Source organism: Lithobates pipiens, unplaced genomic scaffold, assembly GCF_037356315.1.
Source record: "Lithobates pipiens isolate NorthernLeopardFrog02 unplaced genomic scaffold, aLitPip1_a1.2 Scaffold_1, whole genome shotgun sequence".
Lineage (NCBI taxonomy): Eukaryota > Metazoa > Chordata > Amphibia > Anura > Ranidae > Lithobates > Lithobates pipiens.
This window is the reverse complement of record NW_027507685.1, coordinates 3923271-3951221: the sequence shown is the minus strand read 5'-3', so window position 1 is coordinate 3951221 and position 27951 is coordinate 3923271. Positions and strand designations below refer to the sequence as shown.

The following is a 27951-nucleotide window of genomic DNA, read 5'->3' as shown; positions in this document are numbered from 1 at the left end:
TCAAAACATGCCGATGTTATCCACAGGTCCTGTGGCTGAATGTACAAAAGTGGGAGAAAACTGTATATCAACCAAAAACTTCCAATACATTAGGATTCAATAGATCTATTGGGCTTTTGGAAAATTGTGTTTTAAGAGGGCAAATGTTCACCTGTAAGGGGTGAGAATATTAAGAGGTGGAGGCTTGTCACATCGTTGGTACATCTCCATAACTGGATTTGGTATAGAATTCCGAGACACCACTTGTTGATTCTGCACCGTGGAGCTTTTAAAAGCTTTCCTCATATTAATGTCCTGCAATGAAACTGAACACAGGTACACAAATGTTATTGAAACTACAGTGTAGTGGCCATGCAACATTAAAAAAAAAAAAGAAGATTGCCTAATATGTTTATTCTTTTTTCTTTTTTTTTTTTTTTCTTTTTTTACGGAAATTCCAAGTTTCTTCCCATTTGTTTTCTCCAGATTATTACAAATAATCCCCATGTATGGTACTTACCATTAAACTATCCCTTGACCATAATCCATACATTAAGACCCCTTTCACACTGGGGCGTTTTTCAGGCGCTTTAGCGTTTAAAAAATGCGCCTATGAAGCCCAATGTGAAAGCCCGAGTGCTTTAAGAGCCCTTTGACAATGTCAGCGCCTGAAAAAACACTCGTAAAGCGCCGCTTAAACTAGCAGCGTTTTACCAGTGTTTTTTGGGCGCTATTGGGGCGCTTTTAACCCCTGCTAGTAGCCAAACAAAGGGTTAAAAGCGGCCACAAAATGCTGCTGCCAAAAGCGCTTTTCAGGCGCTTTTCAGGCGCTTTTCAGGCACTTCCCATTGATTTCAATGGGAAGGGGCGCTTTAGGAGTGGGTGTATTCACCGCTCCAAAAGCGCTGCAAAGTGTGAAAGGGATCTCAGTGTAAAAGCACTCGGGCTTTCGCATTGGGATTGCAGTTGCGGCTTCTTTCAAGCGCTTTACAGGCGCTGTTTTTAACGCTAAAGCGCCTGAAAAACGCCTGAAAAATGCCTCAGTGTGAAAGCGGTCTAACTCATGATGATGATGATAGGAATTTAGACTTTGCAGCCTGCTGGGAGCCTATGCAATATAAGGAACTTTTCAGAATGTTCTGTGCAGTCTCAAGTGACCTGACAGGTAATGTGACTTGGAGTCCAAGAGTACTTCTCATGAGAACTCTAAATGCCAGTGAGGTAGTTCACCACATCACCCCAGATTTAGGATTCGTTTTTTCTTTTAGTATTGCTTAGATAAAGGGAATTAAACAAATGCACGTTTTTAAGTGAGAACTATCTAATATCCTACACTTCCCAGGTATGTTGGATACTGTCACCTGTTGGGCACTGTGGCTCCTCCTACAGTACAGGACATGTCAGCTGACAGGAGCACCGGTGAGGGTTTGCTCTGTCTAGCACACTCCCAACTGACAAATAGTAGTGACACTTGGAGTTCTTCGAGAAAGTAAAGGTTTGACTCATGTCTGCCCAGAAAGGGAAGACATGCCCTTCTTTTATACATTGTTGCTTCTGTTGTATATATATATATTTTCTTTTTATGACAGGGTTGCTTTAAGGGCCTACTACTTCTGCAATATAATACCAGAAATTTACTGCCTATCTGGTAAAAAACATATTTTTCTCCATTTGGTTAGTTCAGATATCTGTGCTGCAGTATTGTTAAAGAGAAACTATATACTGTATACCCAATATCATGAGCACAGCAACATGTATGCTTAGGTGTGAATGGCCCCTTAACAAAACACTGCTAATACTACTAGTGCTACAAACGTTTTACAGACCAAAACAAAATGGCAAGATACAATGGAGTTGGTTTACTAAAAGGTAAATGGCCCTTCACTTTGCAAAGGAATGTTCTCTTAGCTTAGTGAATGCAGTGAAAATTCACTTTGCAAAGAACACGCAATCCAGTGCAAAAAAAACCATAAAAAATTAATTTTTGATTGTACAAAACTGGATGACGTAAGTCAGCAGAGCTTCACCTCATGCACTAAGTTAATGCGGAACTATACTCACCTCGGCTTCAGAGATGAGGCGCCACCCGAGTTCTCCCGGCCGGCCACTGACATCTTCGGGCGCCCCACTTCTGGGTCTCGATCGCTGGTCGCCTTTATTGGATAGGGATGACATTACCCTTGTGCATGTGTGGAAGTTCAGTCAGATTCAGCATTTCCAAATTTGTACAGTGAGCTGCTCGGGCAGGTAAGCAACTTTAATGCAGAAGAGGCAAAGCATGTCTCTTCTGCATTCAAATTCCTGCCTGTTCGCTCAATTTTAATTGTGGCCTAAAGTTCCACTTTAAGGAAAAATTCCCTTGCAATGTAAACAGCCTATTTGGCTTTGGTAAATCAACCCCAACGACCTAATCCTATAATCCTAAACAGAAATGTCTATTCTGAATGCAACCAATCCATATATATATATATATATATATATATATATATATGACATATTCAGTCTCTATTAAGCCATTTTAACCCCTACAGTAAAGGCCCCTTGATCTGCATGTTATTTACAACCTTAATATAACTAATTATGCTATGCAATTTACGCCTCTTCAGATTAATTGTGTCCTAATGAACACATGGCCCGGATTAATAAATTAAAAATGATTGCAGAGCGGCACATTAGAAAATAACGCTCTGTACAAGTAGGTCATTTGGGTCTGGGCGCTGTGTCTGAGAGGAGAGGGCAGAAGTGCCTGAATTAATTGAAATTCAGATGTGTCCAATTACTGACAGCCCTTTTCAGATGTTTTGGAAGGTTCATCTGTAGTTTTTAGCATATCGATGAAAAGAGAAGGAACTCGGTTACAGACCCTTCAACAGCAGTTTATAGACTATCGGCAAAAATCTAGTCATGACAAAACCAATAACGCATTTCAGCTGGTGAGGCCTTGATCCTCGAAATCTATAAGAAACTATATGTCCCTCAACCCCCATATAACTTTAATTATGATCCTATAATTGTGGTAACAATGAATTATGTAGTCCCACATTACTTCCAATTAAGGCTGGCAGTAGTGATTGAGCCCCCAAAGTACCCTGCAACCAGTGGCGGAATTATCAGGGTCGCACCAGTCGCATTTGCGACTGGGCCCTTGAGCTCCGCCACTGTAAGGGGGCCCGCCGCCGCCCGGGAGATAGTCATTTACGCGGAGTCCCGGTAAGCTCCGCCCATCCTTTCCGACTGCTCCGCCCATCCTCCCCGCCCATCCTCTGCTCCCGCACTCATCGGGGACAGTCCCCGCCCGCTTCGCCCATCCTCTCCGCCCATTCCCTCTGCCCGCACAGTCTCCGCCCAAATTCTCTGTCCCTGCTTGCTCCGCCCATCGTCTCCGTCCACACCTTCAATCACAGGCCCCAGCCCAACCTCCCTGCTCACCCAAGCAAGACCGAGCAAGGAGGGGGAACCAAGTGATCTACAAGTGAGTGGCACACATCTCTTGATCCCCCCTCCACACCACTGATACCCCCCACACCACCACAACTGTCACTGTTACCCCCCACACCACCACAACTGCCACTGATACCCCCACACCACCACAACTGCCACTGATACCCCCACACCACCACAACTGCCACTGATACCCCCCACACCAGCACTACTGTCACTAATACCCCCACACCACCACAACTGCCACTGATACCCCCGCACACCACCACAACTGCCACTGATACCCCCGCACACCACCACAACTGCCACTGATACCCCCGCACACCACCACAACTGCCACTGATACCCCCGCACACCACCACAACTGCCACTGATACCCCCGCACACCACCACAACTGCCACTGATACCCCCCCACACCACCACAACTGCCACTGATACCCCCCACACCACCACAACTGCCACTGATACCCCCCACACCACCACAACTGCCACTGATACCCCCCACACTGCCACTGATACCCCCCACACCAGCACTACTGTCACTAATACCCCCACACCACCACAACTGCCACTGATACCCCTGCACACCACCACAACTGCCACTGATACCCCCACACACCACCACAACTGCCGCTGATACCCCGCACACTGCCACTGATACCCCCCACACCAGCACTACTGTCACTAATACCCCCACACCACCACAACTGCCACTGATACCCCCGCACACCACCACAACTGCCACTGATACCCCCACACACCACCACAACTGCCACTGATACCCCCGCACACCACCATAACTGCCACTGATACCCCCGCACACCACCACAACTGCCACTGATACCCCCCACACCACCACAACTGCCACTGATACCACCCACACACCATCACAACTGCCACTGATACCCCCCACACCACCACTACTGCCACTGATACCCACCACACAACCACTACTGCCTCTGATACCCCCCACACCACCACTACTGCCACTGATTCCCCCTACCCCACACCACCACCATTTATACCCCCCACACCACCACAACCACTGCTGCCACTGATCCACCCCACCATGACCATCCAGCAACGACCATCCTTGCCACTGATACCATTCCCCTCCCCACCACTCATCCCATCCCACCCCCCCAACCATCACCCTCACCACGGATTCCATCTTCCCACCACCACTGCCACTCCTCCCATCCCATCCCCCTCCAACCATCACCCTTGCCACTGATCCCATTCCCACCACCACATCTGCCACTCATCCCATTCAACCCCCCCATCACTGATCCCACCCCCTAACCACAACTCTTGCCACTTATCCCATCACCTTCACCACTGCCACTCATGCTGCCACTCATCCCATTCCCCACCACCGCTACTACTGATCCCATCCCCACCCAACCAACACTGCTGCCACTGATCCCATCCTCCCCACCGCTGCCACTCTTCCCATCCTCCCCACCGCTGCCACTCATCCCATCTCTCCCTCACCACTGCCACTCATCCCATCCCCCACCACCGATGCCACTGATCCTATCCCTCCTCAAACACCACTGCTGCCACTAATCCCATCCCCCACCACCACCACTGGCACTCATCCCAGGGGCATAACTACAGGGTTCACAATTGTGATAGCGCACATGTTGCCCCTGAACACCTAGATGGGGGAGGGGGGCATTTAGAGGAACACATCCCCTCCATTTTTCTCCTGTAGCCACTAAAAGTCTGCTTCCCCTCCTCTCCCTCTGATAGGAATTAAGTAACTGCAGGAGGAAAATGGAGAGGACTTGTTCCCCCTCCTATCCAGGTCCTGCTGCCCCCGGAATCAGTCAGAAGATCCCTGGCTGGAGGTCAGGGGGCCCTCCATGGTTTCTTGCATCGGGGCCCTGAAGGTTCTAGTTACGCCACTGCCTGCAACGCAACTTAAAAATCCACCACACCTCCTGTTCCAGAAGTCACTGGTGTAAGTCACTGTCTCTATTTTACAAATATACTTTCTCTGCTCCAAAAATAAAAAAGGAAGTTGTGTTCATCCTACGAAATTCCATAAAATGTTTTGAAACATTGGACGATGTCTAACCTCAGGATTTATCCCATCACAAAAATACTTACCCACCCTGATAAACTGAACCATATGAGGATGGAAGAATTAACCGCTAACTTATAGGACCAGCACTTGAACATGCATTTGACTTTTCTACTTCCCCACACGTTAATGCCGCGTACACAGGATCGGGATTCCGGCCAGAAAAAGACAGATGAGAGCTTTTCATTGGAAAATGCGACCGTATGTATGCTCCATCGGAATTTAGCTGTCCAAATTTCCGCTAGCCAAAAATTGATAGCATGTTCTCAATTTTCCGGGCGGAAAAACTTTCTATCGCTAATTCCGATCATGTGTATGGAATTCCGACACGCCAAAAATCACGCATGCTCAGATTCAACTACTAGACAGAAGCTATTGGCTACTGGCTATTGAACTTCCTTTTTCTAGTTTCGTCGTACGTGTTGTACGTCACCGCGTTATAAACGATCGGAATTTGATGTGACCGTGTGTAGGCAAGACAGCTTGAGCCAAATTCCGTTGGAATTCCGTGGAGAAAACCATCAGAGCCTTTTCCGACGAGAATTCCGATCGTGTGTACGCGGCATCAGTCATACAATATTTGATGCAATGACTCTGGTGTTACTGAGCCAACACCGGCTGTCCTTCCCTTCTCTCTCCCTTGTCCCCTCTCACATCAGCTTTCTTTGAAGCATTTGGTCACATGACATCTGATCCCGAGCAACGCCGAGTGTGGCTTAGTGCGGCCGAGTGCCATAGCAGGTCCCACCTTCTGGAGCCTGCACGTCTATGATGGACGTCCCACTGGTCCAATGCCGGAACCGCGGGACGTGTGACGTCCATCATAGGCGCTGTTGGATCCAGAAGGCGGGAATTACAAAGCGGCTGCCACGCCACATCCCTGCTTGGCGCTCGGGCGAGCCACTCTCCTCTCCTCCTCGGCTCCTCCTCTGAGGACTGGCTGCTGTGACACCACACACCACGGCTGAGGTAGCTCAGACAGTGTATGTGGTGAGTGCATGTTAATGTCAGTGTAGGTAGGTCAGTGTAGATAGGTCAGTGTATGTTAATGTCAGTGTAGGTAGGTCAGTGTATGTTAATGTCAGTGTAGGTAGGTCAGTGTAGGTAGGTCAGTGTATGTTAATGTCAGTGTAGGTAGTTCACTGTAGATAGGTCAGTGTATGTAAATGTCAGTGTATGTTAATGTCAGTATAGGTAGGTCAGTGTAGGTAGGTCAGTGTATGTAAATGTCAGTGTATGTAAATGTCAGTGTAGGTAGGTCAGTGTATGTTAATGTCAGTGTAGGTAGGTCAGTGTAGGTAGGTCGGTGTATGTTAATGTCAGTGTAGGTAGGTCAGTGTAGGTAGGTCGGTGTATGTTAATGTCAGTGTAGGTAGGTCAGTGTATGTTAATGTTAGTGTAGGTAAATGTCAGTGTAGGTGAATGTCAGTTTAGGTAGGTCAATGTATGTAAATGTCAGTGTATGTGTAGGTCAGTCAGTGTAGGTAGGTCAGGCAAGTCAGTGTAGGTAGGTCACTACCATTAGTGTATGTAGGTCAGTGTATGTAAATGTCCAGTGTATGTAGGTCAGGCAGGTGAGTGTAGGTAGGTCACTATCGTCAGTGTAGGTAGGTTAGTGTAGGTAGGTCAGTGTTTGTAGGTCACTACTGTCAGTGTCACGGCCCAGCCAAAAAAAACTGCCCCCCCCCCCCCCCCCCCCGTTTCCGGCCTTGGACTTCGGGCTGGAGCCCCTGGTCCTTTTGACACCTAGCCATGCCCCTGCATTTTTATAATGAGCAAAAAAAATATGGTTCTCAACATTCAAACAAGCTGTGATCAGTGATAATATGTGGAAAATAGAAGTATATCAATTACAGCACATTTATTTTTTTCTAATCAACAGGACCTAAAATCAACCAAAGCTGTAGCATCACACCATGGTCTAACTTACCAACGCTGGACACACTTTAAAGCTGAGGAATTGTTTCATTTAATTTTGTTAATTTTACTGAAACTCTTTTAAAAAAGGTATCTTATGTCAAAGTCTTATTTTTCTTACATTCCTCAACCAGTTTTAACATGTTCTTTAAAACATCCAGTGTAGCCCAGAAGGTAGGATGTACCGTATGTGTCATTTTGTTTCATAGTAGCTCCTAAGTGCGAGTTGGCAATAATTTGATTCTATGATGGAAGATATTTTGGGCTAGTGACTGTTAAGACATAAACCTGTACAGCTGTTTCCCATTAACAAGTTGTTCTATTTTATTATTTTAATTATATATTATTCATAAAAACAGATAGGAAATATCATTATTATGTTGATAGGTATGATATGTGCAATATACTGTACTGTATAACTTCTTAATTCTCATGTTGTGTTAAACAGGAAAAAAAAAGATATAGATATAAAAAAAATTGTAAATAATGGCACAGCATATATTTGGGTATATTTACAAAGCTGTGAATCTGACATTCTGTAAGAGAATTGTCTTTATCAACGTTTTACAACTTTCTTCATCAAAACATAATGTTGGTTTTAAACATATCGTAATAATAATATTGCAATACATCGCAACATAATGTCGCAAACACTCTAAAGTGAGTTTTGCATGGACTAACAAAACTCCTTTCTAAGGTAATGTACCAATAAAAGGGCCATATCGTGTTATGGACCGTGTCACTCATGGGACTGCTAAAAGAGTAATTGCCTGCAGCAACAGCATGAAAATGTGATTTTGAAAGATTTATCCAATGGAGGCCTTAAGGAGATTAGCATATCTGTTAAGCAGTCCCTAGAAATCCACGAAAAAGGACACATGGTGGGCCTGCCCAAGGCTGGTGGGGTTCTGGTCTAGGGTTTTTGGTTTGCTGTAGACACTCTTTCACTTAACGATCCGAAGGGATTCTAAGCTAGCTCTCCTTCATTGTCCGATACCTGGTTTGCGAGGCCCTCAGCAGAAGCTGGCTACCTATCTCTTTATAGCGGCCAAGCGGACCATTGCCCAAGCCTGGAAGACCCAACGGGTAGATTTCCAAGGGGTTAAAACCCACATGACTGCTATGCTACTTCAAGAACGCATGTCCAGTATTGTACATTATTCTCATGCTAAATTTCTAAAAATCTGGGAGCCGTGGATCTCCTATGAGTTCCCTGCGCTCCAAGCCGCATGTCTGGGCTTGGTCTGACTCCCCTCAGCGAGGCGTCCACGTCCGAGCTTCCCCCTTCCTTTCTCCTCCCTCTCTTCTCTCTAACCTTCTTTCTTTTGTTCCCTATCTCTTTCACTCTTCTTTATAATCTCTCTCATTGCTAACAAATACTGCTGCCCCCCATGGAAGGGGGTAGTGGGAGAAGGGCTTTCCCCCCAGAGACAACAAGGGGACAAGTTGTTCGGTACGGTAGCCAGTCTCGATACCATCCCCTACTTATCTTTTGTTATAAGTACAATGTGATGGTTTGCCCTTTGGATTTGTATTCATGTTTTGTAGCCCCTGCGAGGGCGCTCAAGGAGCAGATTGTATTTTCTTGTTTATTCTTGTTTATTCGAATTTCAAATAAACATATTAAAACAGAAATCCACGAAAGGTATACAATCCATAAATGAAACCCAGCACTATATTTTCCAAGGACTTTATTGTAAATCCAATAAGAACATCCATAGTGGTGTCCTTAGAAGTAAGGTAGGTGTGTCATCTCTTGTGACCAAAAGGGAATACTTTTTCTGGTTGGTAACAATATACAGGTATAGTGACATTAGTTGTGGCAGTCATGAGACACCATTCAGTATGACATTATGGTTACCGACTCTATATTGTATTGTGACTATTGTGGATGTCAGTCCAAATCTAACAAACCTACCAGTTTTCCGAACACAAGCTTGGGTCAAATAATCATATATACCCATTTACATTTGCTTTATTTTGGAATATTCTTTTAATTTAAAATCATGTGAGAGATTGCAAAAAAGATGGGGACTGCTAAAAATGATAGAAAACTAGAGCATCTAACATGTATAATTCATTCATGTAATGAAAATAGTATCATTAGTAGTAATCAGCATGGATTCATGAAGGATCATTCTTGCTAGACCAATCTGTTAACATTCTATTAAGAAGTGAGCTGTCATCTGGATAAAAGAAGGCCTGTCAATGTGGTGTATGTGGATTTTGCAAAGGCATTTGATACAGTTCCCCACAAATGTTTGTTGGCACCATAGGTTATGTACTTAGATAGAGAACTGGTTACAGGGGTGGGTCCAAAGGGTGGCGATAGATAGTGATAAATTGTGAGTACTAAGAATGGTCCAGTGTGATAAGTGGGGGCCCCCAGGGATCTGTCCTGGGACCAATTCTGTTTAATTTATTAATAAATGATATAGAGGATGGGATAAATAGTTCAATCTCAGTATTTGCGGATGACACAACGCTAAGCAGGGCAATAACTTCTGCGCAGGAATTGAAAACCTTACAAGAAGACCTAAAAAAAAAAAATGGGGTGGACAAAATTACTTGCTAGAGGGAGAACCTCTGGGGTAGTGATGGCCGAACGGTTCGCCCGGCGGTCGTTTCGCGGCGAATTTCCGACTTTCGCCGTCCGCGGGTTCGAACGCCTTTTTCCGTCGTTCGCCCCGGCGGACTTACGTGTTTAATGTATACAAGAACTTTAACCTTTCGTGACACGTTTATCATGTGTTACAGGACAACCAATTGAGACATGACAGCTCATGGACACTTGGACATTCCCCCTAACCTATAAATACACCCGATCCGGTGGCCATTTTACATTCTTTCTTCTGTCACTGTAGGGAAAGGATCCTGTGTGGAGTAGGGACAGAGAAAACGCTAGCTATTTGGTACACAAAAGTTCTTTTCAGGACTGGTATAGGTGTTAGGTCAGCAGCCTGAGTTTCTTTTGTCAGTTTAGATAAAGGGACAGAGCGCTGTATGCTGCTATTTTAGGGACAGCTCAGCCAGATTAGTCTTTCTTCATCATCATCATCATCATCATCATTAGCTGTTACTATCAGGTCCACAAAAGAGCTGTTCCAGCTAATCGTTCCAGCCTACTCTTTTTTGCCAATTTGTATAGGGACAGGCAGGAAGCAGTGTGTCAGGCAGTGAGGATAATTTTAAAGACTTGCTGTTACTATTAGTTCCACAAAGGTTCTTTTCAGGACTGGTATCAGTGGTACGGTAATAGGCTTGTACACGTATAATATTCTTTCTTCCAAATATAGAAAGAATATTATACTTGACTGCTGCCCTTCTGCTGCAGTCTGCTAATCATTCACAACTCACTTGTTCCACAAAGCTCTTTATCAGGACTGGTAACTTGGTCTGTCTAGGGTGCTACGGTACATAGGCTTGGGTGCGGTACAGTCTGCTGTTCTGTAAGGACCGCTATCGGTCCACAATACATAGGGTTGCCGTGCACTACTGCTGACCGCTGCCCTATACTGCAGCAGTCCTTCATTGGTATAGGGACTGACGTACAGTCTGCTAATCACTAACACACAACCTGCTTGGTCCACAAAAGTTCTTATAAGGACTGGTAACTTGGTATAGGGTGCTACGGTACATAGGCCTGAGTGCGTTACAGTCTGCTGTTCTGTAAGGACCGCTATCGGTCCACAATACATAGGGTTGCCGTGCACTACTGCTGACCGCTGCCCTATACTGCAGCAGTCCTTCAGCGGTATAGGGACTGACGCACAGTCTGCTAAACACTAACACACAACCTGCTTGGTCCACAAAAGTTTTTATAAGGACTGGTAACTTGGTATAGGGTGCTACGGTACATAGGCCTGAGTGCAGTACAGTCTGCTGTTCTGTAAGGACCGCTATCGGTCCACAATACATAGGGTTGCCGTGCACTACTGCTGACCGCTGCCCTATACTGCAGCAGTCCTTCATTGGTATAGGGACTGACGTACAGTCTGCTAATCACTAACACACAACCTGCTTGGTCCACAAAAGTTCTTATAAGGACTGGTAACTTGGTATAGGGTGCTACGGTACATAGGCCTGAGTGCGTTACAGTCTGCTGTTCTGTAAGGACCGCTATCGGTCCACAATACATAGGGTTGCCGTGCACTACTGCTGACCGCTGCCCTATACTGCAGCAGTCCTTCATTGGTATAGGGACTGACGTACAGTCTGCTAATCACTAACACACAACCTGCTTGTTCCACAAAAGTTCTTATAAGGACTGGTAACTTGGTATAGGGTGCTACGGTACATAGGCCTGAGTGCGTTACAGTCTGCTGTTCTGTAAGGACCGCTATCGGTCCACAATACATAGGGTTGCCGTGCACTACTGCTGACCGCTGCCCTATACTGCAGCAGTCCTTCATTGGTATAGGGACTGACGTACAGTCTGCTAATCACTAACACACAACCTGCTTGGTCCACAAAAGTTCTTATAAGGACTGGTAACTTGGTATAGGGTGCTACGGTACATAGGCCTGAGTGCGTTACAGTCTGCTGTTCTGTAAGGACCGCTATCGGTCCACAATACATAGGGTTGCCGTGCACTACTGCTGACCGCTGCCCTATACTGCAGCAGTCCTTCAGCGGTATAGGGACTGACGCACAGTCTGCTAAACACTAACACACAACCTGCTTGGTCCACAAAAGTTTTTATAAGGACTGGTAACTTGGTATAGGGTGCTACGGTACATAGGCCTGAGTGCGTTACAGTCTGCTGTTCTGTAAGGACCGCTATCGGTCCACAATACATAGGGTTGCCGTGCACTACTGCTGACCGCTGCCCTATACTGCAGCAGTCCTTCATTGGTATAGGGACTGACGTACAGTCTGCTAATCACTAACACACAACCTGCTTGGTCCACAAAAGTTCTTATAAGGACTGGTAACTTGGTATAGGGTGCTACGGTACATAGGCCTGAGTGCGTTACAGTCTGCTGTTCTGTAAGGACCGCTATCGGTCCACAATACATAGGGTTGCCGTGCACTACTGCTGACCGCTGCCCTATACTGCAGCAGTCCTTCAGCGGTATAGGGACTGACGCACAGTCTGCTAAACACTAACACACAACCTGCTTGGTCCACAAAAGTTCTTATAAGGACTGGTAACTTGGTATAGGGTGCTACGGTACATAGGCTTGAGTGCGGTACAGTCTGCTGTTCTGTAAGGACCGCTATCGGTCCACAATAGATAGGGTTGACGTGCACCACTGCTGACCGCTGCCCTATACTGCAGCAGTCCTTCAGCGGTATAGGGACTGACGTACAGTCTGCTAAACACTAATACACAACCTGCTTGGTCCACAAAAGTTCTTATAAGGACTGGTAACTTGGTATAGGGTGCTACGGTACATAGGCTTGAGTGCGGTACAGTCTGCTGTTCTGTAAGGACCGCTATAGGTCCACAATAGATAGGGTTGACGTGCACCACTGCTGACCGCTCACCTATACTGCAGCAGTCCTTCAGCGGTATAGGGACTAAGAGTTTTGTCACAGGGTCATTTAAAAAATGACATGCAGAGGAAGAGGCAGGCCCTTCCGCAGGGGTGGTAGGGGTAGGGCAGGAGCAACAGGCTTGAGCCAAAGTGGGAAGTTGCAGAAGGTGCGTTCAATTACTTTAAAGGATGCACCAGACTTGGTTGAGTGGCTCGCTCAGCCTTACTCTTCTGCACCCTCCTCATCCTCTCGATCTGCACCCTCTTCTTCACTCTCTGCTATGTGCACCCCCAAAGACACTACCACCAACAACACGACCACCACCACCACCACCACATACCTTCCGCTTGAGTCACTGGAATTATTTTCCGATCCATATCAAGAGGACATTTCTGATGCGCAGCCACTCTTGGTATTGGATCAGGAAGAGGAGGTAGCAACAAGCGCTACTCAGCAGTCTGACGCCAGTACCCAGATCAGCCCAAGGAGGAGGTTGGTCCCCGGTGTTGCTGCCTACTCTACTTATAGCGGTGGGGAAGGTGACGTTGATGATGACGTGTCTAGTGATGTCACGTGGGTGCCCACAAGAGAGGAAGAGGAGGGGAGTTCAGAGGGAGATATGGACCAGCAGATAGGGAGGAGAAGCAGCAATGACTTACATTGCACAGCAGGGACAAAGCAGACTGCAAATGTATCAGGAGCGAGTCATCGACCATGTACGGTCACATCTGGCGCTCCCAGGACACCGGCACATGGCTCCGCAGTGTGGGCTTTTTTTAACGTGTCCGCTGCTGACAATAGCGTTGCCATCTGCAATCTTTGCAGTCAACGCGTTAGTCGCGGTAAGCCCAATACTCACCTAGGGACGACCGCCTTAAGAAGGCACATGAGCAGCCATCACCGAGCCCAGTGGGAGCAACGGAACACACAAAGCCACACTGCAGGCTCTCACCGTCCAGCCTCGTCTTCTACTTCTCCTTCTCCTCTCTCCTCACAATTGTCCTCCACTCCACCTTCCATCACGCCAAGCTCACATTTTTCTGCAAAAAGGCAGGCTTCCGTGGGCCTAATGTTTGAGCGTAAAAAAATGATGACGCCGGATAACCCTCTTGCCCAACGGTTGGCGGCTGGCTTGTCAGAACTCATAGCCCGCCAACTACTGCCATATAAACTGGTGGACTCGGAGGCCTTTCGCAAATTTGTGGCCATTGGAACACCACAATGGAAGGTCCCAGGAAGGAAGTATTTCTCAGAGAAGGGCATCCCAGAGCTATATGGCCATGTTCAGCGGCAAGTGAATGTATCTCTGGCACACAGTGTCGGTGCCAAGATACATCTGACCACAGACACGTGGTCTAGCAAACACGGGCAGGGAAGGTATATCAGTTTTACTGCCCACTGGGTGAACCTTCTGACGGCCGTCAAGCATGTAACCCGTGGCACCCGTGTAGATTTGGTTTTACCGCCACGGATTGCATGCAGGCCTGACTCTTCTTCTCCTCCTCCTACTCCATCCTCCTCCCTCTCCTCCTCAGCTGCCTCCTCCTTTTCCGCTGCTAGCGTCTCTTCCACTGCACCGCCCAAGCTCCCCAGAACCTATTCCACATGCCAGGTGAGACGTTGCCATGCCGTGCTGCGTCTGTTGTGCCTGGAAGCAAAGAGCCACACTGGCCCGGCACTCCTTTCAGCTTTGCGTTCACAGGCAGATGAGTGGCTAACACCGCTCAATTTGACAGTTGGTAAAGTGGTGTGTGACAACGGTGCCAATCTGCTTAGCGCATTGAAACAGGGCAAAATCACGCACGTGCCGTGCATGGCACACGTCTTAAACTTGGTCGTGCAGCGATTCCTTGTCAAATACCCTGGGGTCCAGGACATCTTGCGGCAGGCAAGGAAAATCTCGGCCCATTTCAGAAGATCTTACACGGCCATGGCTCGCCTTGCTGACATTCAGCGGCGACACCATCTGCCGGTCAGACGTCTTATTTGCGATTGCCCGACGCGATGGAACTCAACCTTCTATATGCTTGATAGGCTGCTCCAGCAGAAACGTGCAGTTAACGTCTACCTGTATGAACTCTGCGAAAGAAACGGTTCTGGGGAGCTGGGTTTTTTTTCACCGCGCCAGTGGCTGCTCATGCGCGACACATGCAGACTTCTGCGGCCATTTGAGGAGATCACCAAACTGGTCAGTCGCAGCCATGGCGCCATCAGTGACATGGTACCTTATGCCTTCTTTCTGGAGCGTGCATTGCGTCGTGTCATTGATCAGGCTGTGGAGGAGCAGGAGCGGGAAGATGAGGAAGTCGCAATGCTGGATGAATTCCCAGGGGGGGCTACTCTATCTGAGACAAGTCAACAACAGGAGTCTGATGAGGAGTCAGAGGAGGATGGTGCCGGGGCGGATGAGCAGGAGCAAGAAGAGCATGCTTTAAACCTTTCTGGGATCCCTGTTGTGCGAGGATGGGGAGAGGAGAATGAAGAGGACGACATTATCCTGGATGATGAGCAGGAGCCAGGCCACCACACCGCTTCCACTTTAGTGCAAATGGGGGCCTTCATGCTCCAGTGTTTTAATAGGGACCCCCGTATAAAAAGCATGAGGGTCAAGGACCAGTACTGGGTGGCAACGTACTTAGACCCCCGGTACAAACACAAAATGGCGGAAATGTTACCGCCGTCGCAGAGGGCTGTCAGAATGCAGCACTTCCAGGCCTTGCTTCGAGAAATGCTGCATTCTGCTTTTGCGTGCGCTGGCAGAGGAGCAATTCCCACTCCCAGAGAAGGATTTGCGGGTACCAATCCAACAGCGCCTGCAAGAAGAGGCCGGTTTGAAGATGTGTTGGTGACTTCGGATATGAGGTCATTCTTTCAGCCGACCCATCGACAGGTGTCATCCGGATCCAGCATCAGGGAACGCCTAGACCGTCAGGTGTCCGACTACATTGGGTTAACGGCCGATGTGGACGCTCTGAGGAGTGATGAACCCCTAGACTACTGGGTGGGCAGGCTTGACCTCTGGCCAGAGCTTGCCCAATTTGCAATCGAACTGTTGGCTTGCCCCTCATCCAGTGTCCTGTCCGAAAGGACGTTCAGCGCAGCAGGGGGGATTGTGACCGATAAGCGTACTCGCCTAGCTCACCACAGTGTTAACTACCTCACATTTCTAAAAATGAATGAGGCATGGATCTCGGAGGAATTCAACACATGTGATCAGTAGACCATGTATATGTCTATAAACAATTTTTGGAATCAAGCACACAGACCTTCTTAATTCATTTGGCTCACTTCCCTGACCCAAAAAAGCACACCGTACTATATGCCCCTACCCTCCTCTTTGAAGAGGTTGAGCGGTGTCATATTTCTACTGGGGCTGCTTATTATGAGGGGTTCCCACCATCCCTGTGCTGTGCTGACTTCCTCCTGGGTGTTCTTATTATGAGGGGCTCCCACCATCCCTGTGCTGTGCTGACTTCCTCCTGGGGGTTCTTATTATGAGGGGATCACACCATCCCTGTGCTGTGCTGACTTCCTCCTGGGGCTGCTTACGGTGCTGCTGTCAGCGCTGTATGTCACGGAGCTGCTGTCAGCGCTGTATGTCACGGAGCTGCTGTCAGCGCTGTATGTCACGGAGCTGCTGTCAGCGCTGTATGTCACGGAGCTGCTGTCAGCGCTGTATGTCACGGAGCTGCTGTCAGCGCTGTATGTCACGGAGCTGCTGTCAGCGCTGTATGTCACGGAGCTGCTGTCAGCGCTGTATGTCACGGAGCTGCTGTCAGCGCTGTATGTCACGGAGCTGCTGTCAGCGCTGTATGTCACGGAGCTGCTGTCAGCGCTGTATGTCACGGTGCTGCTGTCAGCGCTGTATGTCACGGAGCTGCTGTCAGCGCTGTATGTCACGGAGCTGCTGTCAGTGCTGTATGTCACGGAGCTGCTGTCAGCGCTGTATGTCACGGAGCTGCTGTCAGCGCTGTATGTCACGGAGCTGCTGTCAGCGCTGTATGTCACGGTGCTGCTGTCAGCGCTGTATGTCACGGAGCTGCTGTCAGCGCTGTATGTCACGGAGCTGCTGTCAGCGCTGTATGTCACGGAGCTGCTGTCAGCGCTGTATGTCACGGAGCTGCTGTCAGCGCTGTATGTCACGGAGCTGCTGTCAGCGCTGTATGTCACGGTGCTGATGTCAGTGCTCTGTATTACGGTGCTGCTGTCAGTGCTCTGTATCTCCTGCACCCTCTTGTTTGCCTACCCTGGTCCCTGACCTTCCCTCTCCTCCATTGCCTTCATTAGCTCCATAGTCCTGAATTGTCAGAACAATTTCCCAAATAAAAAAAAAATGCTTGTAGTTATCGATCCCAAATTCACCTCATACATGTATTATGCTATTGTCCAGGTGGTGGGACTACGTGCTACCCCCTAATAATTACCCCGTGGCCGCAAATTCGACCTAAAGGTTTGCGAAATTCGCCTCCCATTGAAGTCAATGGAGCCCGCGGCGAACGGTCGTTTTCGCGAACGTTTGTGTCCGTTCGCGTTTCGCGTTCGCGAAACGTCCCGTCGGAAGTTCGTCCATCACTACTCTGGGGAAATCCAGGATTAAAAAGGACTTGGGGGTCCTAGTAGATGACAGGCTGAGCAATGGCATGCAATGCCAAGCTGCTGCAAGCAAGGCCAACAGAATTATAGCATGCATTAAAAAGGGGATGTACTCCAGGGATAAAACGATAATTCTCCCACTTTACAAGACTTTGGTCCAGCTGCATCTTGAGTATGCCGTCCAGTTCTGTGCACCAGTCCTCAAGAAGGATGTGCTGGAAAAAGTTCAGAAGAAGGGAGAACAAAGCTAATAAAGGGACTAGAGGACATCAGTTATGAGGAAGGACTACAAGCATTGAACTTATTCTGTCTGGAGAGGATACACTTGAGAGGGGATATGATAGCGATGTACAAATAGCTTACTGGTGACCCTAGCATAGGGAAAAAAATTTTCATTAGAAGAGAGTTTAAAGAGACATGTGGCAATTCACTGAAATTGGAAGAGAATCGGTTCAACCTTAAGACCCCTTTCATACCACACCGCCCATAGTGTCGGCAGTAAAACGTGCAATTTTTAGTGGCGTTTTACCACCAGATTTTTGGCGCATTTCGGCCACTAGCAGGGCGCTTTTACCCCCCCGCTAGCGGCCGAGAAAGGGTTAAAACCACCAGCAATACACCGCAATAGCGGCATTTTGCCGGCGGTATTACAGCGCTGCCCCATTGATTTCAATGGGGAGCAGCGGTGGAGGAGCGATAAACACACCGCTCCTTCACCGCTCCAAAGAAGCTGCTGGCAGGACTTTCCCCTGACGTCCTGCCAGCGCACCGCTGTAGTGTGAAAGCCCTCAGGCTTTCACACTACAGACAATGGTGCAGCTTTTTTAGGGCGGATTGCAGGTGCTATTTCTAACGCTATAGCGCCTGCAAAATGCCCTGGTGTGAAAGGGGTCTTAACTGCTTAGAGGGTTCTTTACTGTCAGAGCGATAAGGATGTGGAATTCTCTTCCACAAGCAGTGGTATCAGCAGGGAAAAAAACAATTAGATAGCATCTTAATGATCACAATATACAGGGATATACGATTTACCATTGACCTAAACACATGCACATACACACCACAGGTTGAACTGGATGGACTGGTGTCTTTTTTAAACCTTACCAACTATGTAACTATGTAATTGTTATTGTTCATTCAGTCATTTATCTGTTCATATCCTTCTCATGTCTAATTTATTCATTCATCATCTATTTTCTGTCTGTCCTTCAATAACCGATTACTTGAAATTATGTTTTATAACTGATCATGATCATTAATTATACATTATCTTTACAATGAATAAAGTGAGGCTTGTCCGATAGAGCAGTGCAAAATACAATATTGATGTGCAAAATGAAGTAATCCATGGTAACCAGATGTCTGATTTCATTTCTTAATGAAGTAAATCAAAAGCTGGTTTGTTGCTATGGATAACTGTACATCTAAGAGTCATCATCTTTTCACTGTCTTATTAAATAAACACACAAAAGCCTTAAGTTTCATTATTTCTAGCAAAGAAAGAAATGTAGGAAACACATATAACTTCCAATTTTTTTTTTTTTTGTGACAAATTATTTTTGTGCCTGTGTCCCCAACGAGTGACTGAATTTTCTAATGGACCTCTTGTGGCACATGCTTTTTTATTGTAAGATACAAATAACAGCACTTGTGTGCTCTCTGTTAATGTTGCTAGTCCTTCTCCATACATTGAAGCAGTGCCAAAATGTTTCCGCAACACAACTAAGTACCAAGAGGTATAAACATAATCATTTTGTGGGAAATGATGCTTCAGTCTAAATGACAGGACACATAAGTGTTCTATAATAACCCATGGTGGTATTAAACTGTGAGTAATCACCTTCCTCCACCGTGGAGTCCAACTGAGTTACTTTGATGACAAGTAAGTCCACTCTCTCCTGCAGGGAATTCATCCTCATATAGAAACTGTTTGCTTCATTAAAAAGCTCCCCAAAGATGTCCTCTGCATGTCGACCTGCGTAACAGGGAAGAAAAAAAAAAATGGAAGTAAACTAAGCTGGTTAACTATGTGCTGGAAATGAGGTTGAAATCATATTGCCTGTCACACATTGCTATGCCTTATGCCGCGTACACACAACAGGACTTAAGTCCGGCAGACTTTCGACGGAGTTCTGACGGAGTTCCGACAGAGTTCTGACGGACTTTTCGAATGAGCGGACTTGGCCACACACAATCACACCAAACTCCGACAGATTCGAACGTGATGATGTACGACTGGACTCGAATAAGGAAGTTCATAGCCAGTAGCCAATAGCTGCCCTCGCGTCGGTTTTAGTCCGTCGGAATAGCACACACACGAGCGGATTTTTTGGTAGGAACTGGGTCCGGCAGAGTTCTGGCGGAAAAATTTGAAGCATGTTCCATTTCTAAAGTCTGTCAGACTTTTGCGAATCAAAAGTCCGTTGCAGCCCACACACAATCGAATAGTCTGCCGGAATCATTCCGTCAGACTTTGGATGTTGAAAAGTCCGCTCGTGTGTACGGGGCTTTAGAGGGAATCTACCACCGCAAACATGGGAGCTGCTATTCCTGACTTGGTTTTGAAGTGTGCAAGCTACAGAGTCTGTCATCATTATCCTTGTTCACTAGTTGGTGAGTCACATACCGAGAACAAGCATGCAACTAGAGAACAGGAGACCTGATATGTTCACCCTTGTTTCAGGTAAGAGGACTCCCCAAGAAGTGCTGGAATGGTTAGGATGTCAGCTCTAAAGCCTAAGGGTCCTTTCACATGGACGATCCGTTCAGGTCCGCCTGTCAGTCTTTCAGGCGGACCTGAACGGATGCTCCATAGAGCTCTATGGAGCGTCGGATGTCAGCGGTGACATGTCCGCTGACATCCGAGCCGCTCCGATCCGAAAAAGTGTGACGGAGGAAAAGGCTATTTTTCCATCCGTCATCAGATCAGTTTGGGTGATGACGGACACTGCGGTCCGTCGTCACCCGATCTCCCATAGGGGAGAGCAGCGTTGTGACAGGTCCGTCCCTGCGCAGTGTGCAGAGACAGACCTGTCCTCTGCCTGCTCAGCGGAGATCGCTCCAGCGATCCACGCTGTGCAAGCCGATATCCACGGGGCGCAGGGCCGTCTTTAATATTGATTGGACCCTGGGCAAAAATTTCCTTAGGGCCCCCCCCCCCCACCATGCAATTTCGCTCTCCACCTTCTCTGAGGCATACAATAAATAGCAACTAGACTTAAAACCAGTTTACTGTATCAGATCAGGCAACGATTGCGATTGGTTGCCAGAGGTTACAGTATATTATTACTGCTTACTGACTGGTTGCTAGAGGTTACAGCACTCCTTAAAGCTCACTGATTAGTTGCTAGAGGTTACAGCACATTTCTGCTTGTTGATTGGCTGCTAGAGATTACTGTACAGTAATACTGCTCACTGGTTTGCGATAGGTTACAGCACATCTTCTCCTCACTGCAGGGGGGGCATGATATACCTATGAATGCTGCCTTTATTTACATATCAATGCCGTTGGCCTCAGCTATTTACATATGCATGTGACTGTTATTTACATATGAATGCCAGTATTTACATGTAAACACAGGTCTGCAGGTGAGTCATCTGTACACAACAATAGGACAGAGCTGGGCAGCATTAGTAGCAGCACAGGACTAAAACTTCAAGGGACAAGGGAATGAAAACTGGGATAGTTGTCAAGTATGAGGCAGCTACTTTGGGCCCCACAACAATGACAGGGCCCTGGGCAGCTGCCCCTTTTGCCCTGTCTTAAAGACGGCCCTGACGGGGCGGATCAGTGCTGAAAGGACCCTAATCAGTGTGAAAGGACCCTAAACCTTCAAAATCAGCAATAGTAATTTTGATATTTCTGTGCTGAAAGGGTCTTTTTAGGGTGATGTCACAGTTGTAAAACAGGTTTAGAATCACCTGGTAAAATGTCCACACTGGGCTTATCATCTCGCTAGTGAAGCATGATTGAGGAGAAGATTTTCTAAGCAGTGGTGCCTTTGCTTGACCAATGCCTAGTTCTGCTATTTGGGTCCCTTTCCTCTCTATCAGTGATGGTGAAGCTTGGCAACCCAGATGTTTTGGAACTACATTTCCTATGATGCTCTCTGCAGTTTAGTTGAGCATCATGGGAAATGTAATTCCAAAACATCTGGGGTGTCAAGGTTCGCCATGACTGCTCTATATTTACTGCTTCTGCCTAGCCCTGCCATTTTCAGTTAATCTTCCATACCATATTTGCATTGACCTGGAAAATCAGCGGCACTCTCCTCAAATAATAATTCCACGTTTGGCTATATTATACAAAGCTATACTGGTCCAACTTGAATAAATGTAACTGTATAGATATCATACTAGCCAATGCCCCTGGAAGCTGGGAATCACTAAGTAAGACACTGCTGCTTCAGTGATCTCCACTTGCTCCTGGGTCCCAGCACTAATTGGCCGCACTTATTGAACACAGGAGGTTGGCTGCTCGGCATGGGTGTCATTCAGAGAATGCTTTGCATGTTCTGAATAAATGTAAACGTTCTCTGATTGGATAAGGTGAAGAGGCGGGTGGCTCTCTACCTTACTCAACCAGAGCATGCTTTGCCTTCATTCAGAAAACATAAGGCATTCTCTGAATGGCACCTGTGCTAAGCATCTGACCTCCTATATTCACAATGCATCAGGCTGGCTGCTCAACACGGAACCCAGAAGCAAGTGGAGAACACTGGAGTTGCCATGTCTACTTCAGCGATTTCTCCATACAACCAATTTATTTGTCCTGGAACTTGAAGGCACAGCACATACAACCAATGAATAACTAGTTTCCAACATTGTTGTTTTATAAATGAATAAATATTGCATACAAAAAAAGGATAAAATGGTAACAAGCTGATTTGTAATGAATCCATATAAATGCATTTCATACATAATTAAATATAGTGTCGACTATATATAATCCAACTGGCCATACATAATCATAACAAAAATCTGATTCCTCCTGTATTGAACTGTATTGTAACTGTACAGCGTTTCGTGACTCTTTGTTCACTCTTCAGGAGTAGATGCATGCATAGTATCTGTAAGATAAAACATCAGGCATTTAACATACCTAATGGCAGGGCTCAAAATTTAAAGTCATGAGCTACTATCCAGGCCCTAAGAGTTACTTGCCACCAGTTGCCCCACCCAACCTGTACCCTGCCCCTAATTCCACCCTAACACGCCCTCATAAATTATCTCATGAAATGACACCTAAATGTTTTATGCAGAATTAAGTTACAAAAATAAATATTAACAACAACTTTATCAATGCCCATAAGTGAAGCCTCATCTGTGCCCATCAATGCAGCCTCACCTGTGCTCATCAATGCAGCCTCACCTGTGCCCATCAATGCAGCCTCACCTGTGCCCATCAATGCAGCCTCACTGCTTATCAATCAATACTCTCCCTCTCCCAAAATCACCTGGAGAAGATGGCTACACTAACGAATTTTACAAGAAACTTGCCAAACTCTTCAACCCCTGATCCTCCTGCTGAATCTCACAAACAGACAAAAGTCCCTACTGGAAGGATCTTTTCCTTATTCTTGGACGAGTCAATCTATCCCATACCTAGGGATGAAGTTAGCCCCCTTACTACCTCACCTCTATGATCTTAACTACCGTGCCTTCCAAAAACTGCTTTCCCAACTACTAAACCAACTGCGCACAACAGGCCTATCTAAACTAGGAAGGTTTGCCTCCTTTAAGATGTTAATCCTCCCCCAACTATAAGACAACAGTACAGTTAGCCCACTTTTTTTATATTGTGAAAGATAATGTTACGCCGAGTAAATTGATACCCAACATGTCACGTTTCAAAATTGTGCCCACTTGTGGAATGGCAACAAACTTTTACCCTTAAAAATCTCTATAGGCGACATTTAAAAAATTCTACAGGTTGCATGTTTTAAATTACAGAGGGGGGTCTAGGGCTAGAATTATTGCTCTTGCTCTACCGATCGCGGTGATACCTCATGTGTGTGATTTGAACACTGTTTTCATATGCGGGCGCTACTGAAGTATGCGTTCGCTTCTGCACGTAAGCATGGCGGGACGGGGCGCATTTAAAAAAAAAAATAAATTCAATTTATTTTACATTTATTTTTTATTTGTACACTGTTCTTTTAAAAAAAAATGGTGTCACTTTTATTCCTATTACAAGGAATGTAAACATCCCTTTCAATAGAAAAGAAGCATGACAGGACCTCCTAAATATGAGATCTGGGGTCAAAAAGACCTCCGATCTCATATTTACACGAAGAAACGTTGCTTCCGCCCTGCAATGGTATGGAGACGGGTGGGGGCCATCTTCCCCTCGCTCGTCTCCATAGCGGGGAAGGAGAAGCATCCGATCACCAGCTAGCTGCTGCTATAACAACGATATTCCTCTTCAAAGTTAGGACGTATATCGGCGTGCGGTTAAGAGGTTTAGGATGCAGGGAGGCGGGATTTATGATCATGTGACCGCCGTGATTAGCTCTCATGGCAATCACATTATCGGAAAACTCCCATTCGCAAGCAGCGATAGGGAACTTTCTGTTGGTGCCGGTAACTGTCCCGGGAGCACGCTCTCGGCACAGCTATATTTGACCCAATCCAAGCAAATAAGCAGCCACTTAGCTCCAAGCCCACCCGCCCGCTGAGAGGCCGCATATTTGAGTGCGGCTTGTACCAAGGGGTTAATTATGTATTGCCAGATGGCTTGTATATGGTAAACAATGTTGGAAACTAGTTATTCATTGGCCGTATGTGCTGTGCCTCATTTACAGTCCCAGGACAAATAAATTGGTTGTATGGAGATATTAATGAATAGATGGAGGCACATCACTGCATGCACCAGGCCACTTTCTATTTTGTCTTCTTCCGCGACTTCTGTTTCCAGAGGCATTAGCCAGGTAGGATACCAAGCTGGACCAATGTAACTATGTATATACAGTATATATAGTAGGGAGTGGGCTAAACACCTCCCCCGCGGTACATGCGAACAGGCAAAAAGTTTGAGCGAACATGCAAACCCTATTAAAGGCTATAAGACACGAACATGAAAAATCAAAAGTGCTAATTTTAAAGGCTTATATGCAAGTTGTTGCCATAAAAAGTGTATGGGGACCCGGGTACTGCCCCAGGGGTCATGTATGAATGCAAATTACATATACAATTAACGTTTTTTCAGGAGCAGTGATTTTAATAATGCTTAAAGTGAAACAATAAAAATTAAATATTTCTTTAAATATCATGCCCGGGGTGTCCCCTTAGTCTGCCTGTAAAGTGGCGCATCTGTGTGAAGTGTGAAAAAGTTCCACAGAAAAACAAAATTTCTAAAGGAAAATTTTAATCTAAACTTGCTCGTGGCTGTAATATTGCCGGATCCTGGCAGTATAGATAAAAAATCAAGCAAAAGAACGCGTGTGTACCCCCCGTCCCCCGTCCATGCCAGGCCCTTCCAGTCTGTCAATTGGCATGGGGTCCCCCCAAAATACATACCAGACCCTTATCTGAGCATGCAGCCTGGAGACAAGCAAGTGCCCCCCCTTCTCCTTAACCATGCCAGGCCACATGCCCTCAACATGGGGAGGGTGCTTTAGGGTGCCCTTCCCGACAACCCTGGCCATTGGTTGTCGGGGTCTGTGGGTGGGGGGGCTTTAACAAGGGGATTCCCAGATCCAGCCCCCCCCCCCGCCTATGTGAATGGGTATTGGGTACATTGTACCCCTACCCATTCATCAAAAAAAGTGTGAAAAAGTAAAAACCACAATAGACAGTTTTTGACAATTCCTTTATTAAAAAAGAAAAAAAAAAGCGTCCTGCGATGTACATCCATCATCAATCACGCCACCTGATGGACCCAAAAAATAGAAAAAAAATGATAAAACTCTGCCATGGGAGGCCTCCCGGCGACTTCTGTCTTTTCCCTTTGACAGCTCTTATATAGTTACTCAGCTGTTGTTCATATCCTGCTCGTTAGTGCTGCCTACTTAAGCTGTCCAGTCCAGAGGGTCTCTGCCTTCGCCTTGACACATCTCCTGTGTTCCTGTTTAAAAACTGGCTTTGCTGACATCTCTTCTGGCTCCAGATCCTGCATGCTCTTCCATTACTTTTATCTCTGACTTCTGTCTTGGCTGACTATCCGTTCTGGTTACTGAACTCTGGCTATGTTTTGACTATGTTTGTTCTTTTTACTTTTATTATTAAACAAGTGTGATTTAACTGTATTTCTGTCTCAATCTGATTTTTTTTTTAGTTTTTGACAGCTGGGAGGCCTCCCATCGAGACAGAACTTTAAAAAATGTTTCTATTTTTTGGGTCCATCGAGCGGCGTGATTAATGATGGATGGACATTACTGGACACTTTTACTTTTCTTTTTTAACCACTTAAGGACCGGAAGAATTTACCCCCTAATGCCATTTTTTTTGCAATACGGCACTACGTCGCTTTAACTGACAATTGCGCGGTCGTATGGCTTTGTACCCAAATGAAATGTATGTCCTTTTTTCCCATAAACAGAGCTTTCTTTTTGTGGTATTTGATCACCTCTGCAGTTTTTAGTTTTTGTACTCTAAACAAAAAAAAGAGCGACAATTTTGAAAAAAGAAAAACAATATTTTTTACTTTTTGCTATAATAAATATCCCCAAAAAATGTAATAAAACTAAAAACAAATTTCTTCCTAAGTTTAAGCCAATATATATTCTGCTACATATTTTTGGTATAAAAAATCACAATAAGCGTATATTGATTTGTTTGCACAAAAGTTATAGCATCTACAAACTATGAGATAGATTTATGCCATTTTTATTATTATTTATTTTTTATTTTTTACTAGTAATGTGGTGATCTGCAATATTTAGATCTTTTGATGCTTTTTTGGGACCATTGACATCTATACAGCAATCAGAGCTAAAAATAGCCACTGATTACTGTATAAATGTCACTGGCATGGAAGGGGTTAACATCAGGGGTTGATCAAGGGGTTAAGTGTTCCTTAGGGAGGTGTTTCTACCTGTATGGGGGCTGTGCTGACTGGAGGAGGAGAGAGATCATTGTTCCTAATCACTAGGAACAGACGATCTCTCTCTCCTCCCCTGACAGAACTGGGATCTGTTTGGCTGGTTGGCTCCCCCACTCGTGAATGGGCACGCGTGCGCCCAAAAATCGCTGCACATGCACCAACGGTGGCGATTCATGCAGGGGAGTCAACTCCCGCAGTACAGCTGTGGCGGGCGGTTGGTAACTAGTTAATAAGAAGTTACTAGTAACTTACAAGTAACTAGTCAAAAACTGTCTCTTGTGGTTTTTACTTTTTGACACTTTTTTTGGTGAATGGGTAGGGGTACAATGTACCCGATACCCGTTCACATGGGGGGGCCAGGATCTGGGGGCTCCCTTGTTAAAGGGGCTCCCAGATTCCACAGACCATGACAACCAATGTCCAGGGTTGTCAAAAGAGGCTCTTGTCCCCATCAACATGGACCCCAAAGCACCCTCTCCATGTTGAGGCCAAGCAGCCTAATATGGTTCAGAAGGGGGGTGCTTGCTCGTCCCCCCCCCTTTCCTGGCCTGCCAGGCTGCTTGCTCGGATAAGGGTCTGGTATGGATTTTGGGGGGGAGGACCCCACGCCAATTTTTTTTTGTAATTTTGGCGCAGAGTTCCCCTTAAAAACAATGTCAGACCCAAAGGTCCTGGTATGGGTTTTGGGTGGGACCCCATGCTGTTTTCTTTTTACATTTTGGCGTGGAGTTCCTCTTAATATCCATACCAGTATATATATATATACTGTTAGGGCTGGAAAAAAAAAAGAGCTCCATAGAACTAGTTTTTCAAATGCTCTATCCACAATGTTTGTATTCGAAATTAAAAATGACTAATACTTGTCTAGAGAAATACTCCGCGGATAACATCACAGAAATGAATGAAAAGAGAAAATCAATGTACTCACTTAGACTACCCAGCTGTTTTATTATGGCAGCCAGCGTACTATTGGTGACGCATTCCAGCTCACTGGTGACTCCATCTGGCAGTATTCCTCGGCATAAATGCCGGGGTTCTATATTTCTCTTTACCAAAGGCATATTTTCCTGTTGAGCTCAGCTGCGGGAAACATCAAAGGGCAACTGAAACAGATAAATAAGATACAAGTGTTATGATATTTTCAGCAAGCTGTAACAGTGAAATGATAAGGTCAGCAACCTTCATTGCAGATCTAGCAACAAATGTTTAAGAAACATATTAAGTAAACACAATCTCTAAAGTCCTGCACAGTAAAACATATTTTCCACTTAAAAATAAAAATTGAAACAAAGTATATATTGTACCCATACACACTGCAGGAAAAAAGGGGGGGGGGGGGGGACATTTTAGCTTTTATTTCAGCAAAATAACATTAAAGCGGGAGTCCGCCGGGAGTCCGAGTTTTTTTTT

At 46.1% G+C, this 27951-nt stretch overlaps 1 protein-coding gene across 2 annotated transcripts in view; it reads right to left on the bottom strand.

The window, feature by feature from the left end:
- The window catches only part of LOC143961885 (actin-binding protein WASF3-like), an 88865-nt gene that overhangs the window by 45860 nt on the left and 15054 nt on the right, over positions 1-27951 (bottom strand). For both annotated transcript variants that reach the window (XM_077472179.1, XM_077471508.1), the window contains exons 2-4: positions 27470-27644; positions 19339-19473; positions 152-305 (exon numbers count right to left, since the gene is read on the bottom strand). In XM_077472179.1, coding sequence (XP_077328305.1) covers positions 152-305; positions 19339-19473; positions 27470-27602 — 422 coding nt within the window. In that variant the 5' untranslated portion in view covers positions 27603-27644. The remainder of the gene's footprint in view (positions 1-151; positions 306-19338; positions 19474-27469; positions 27645-27951) is intronic.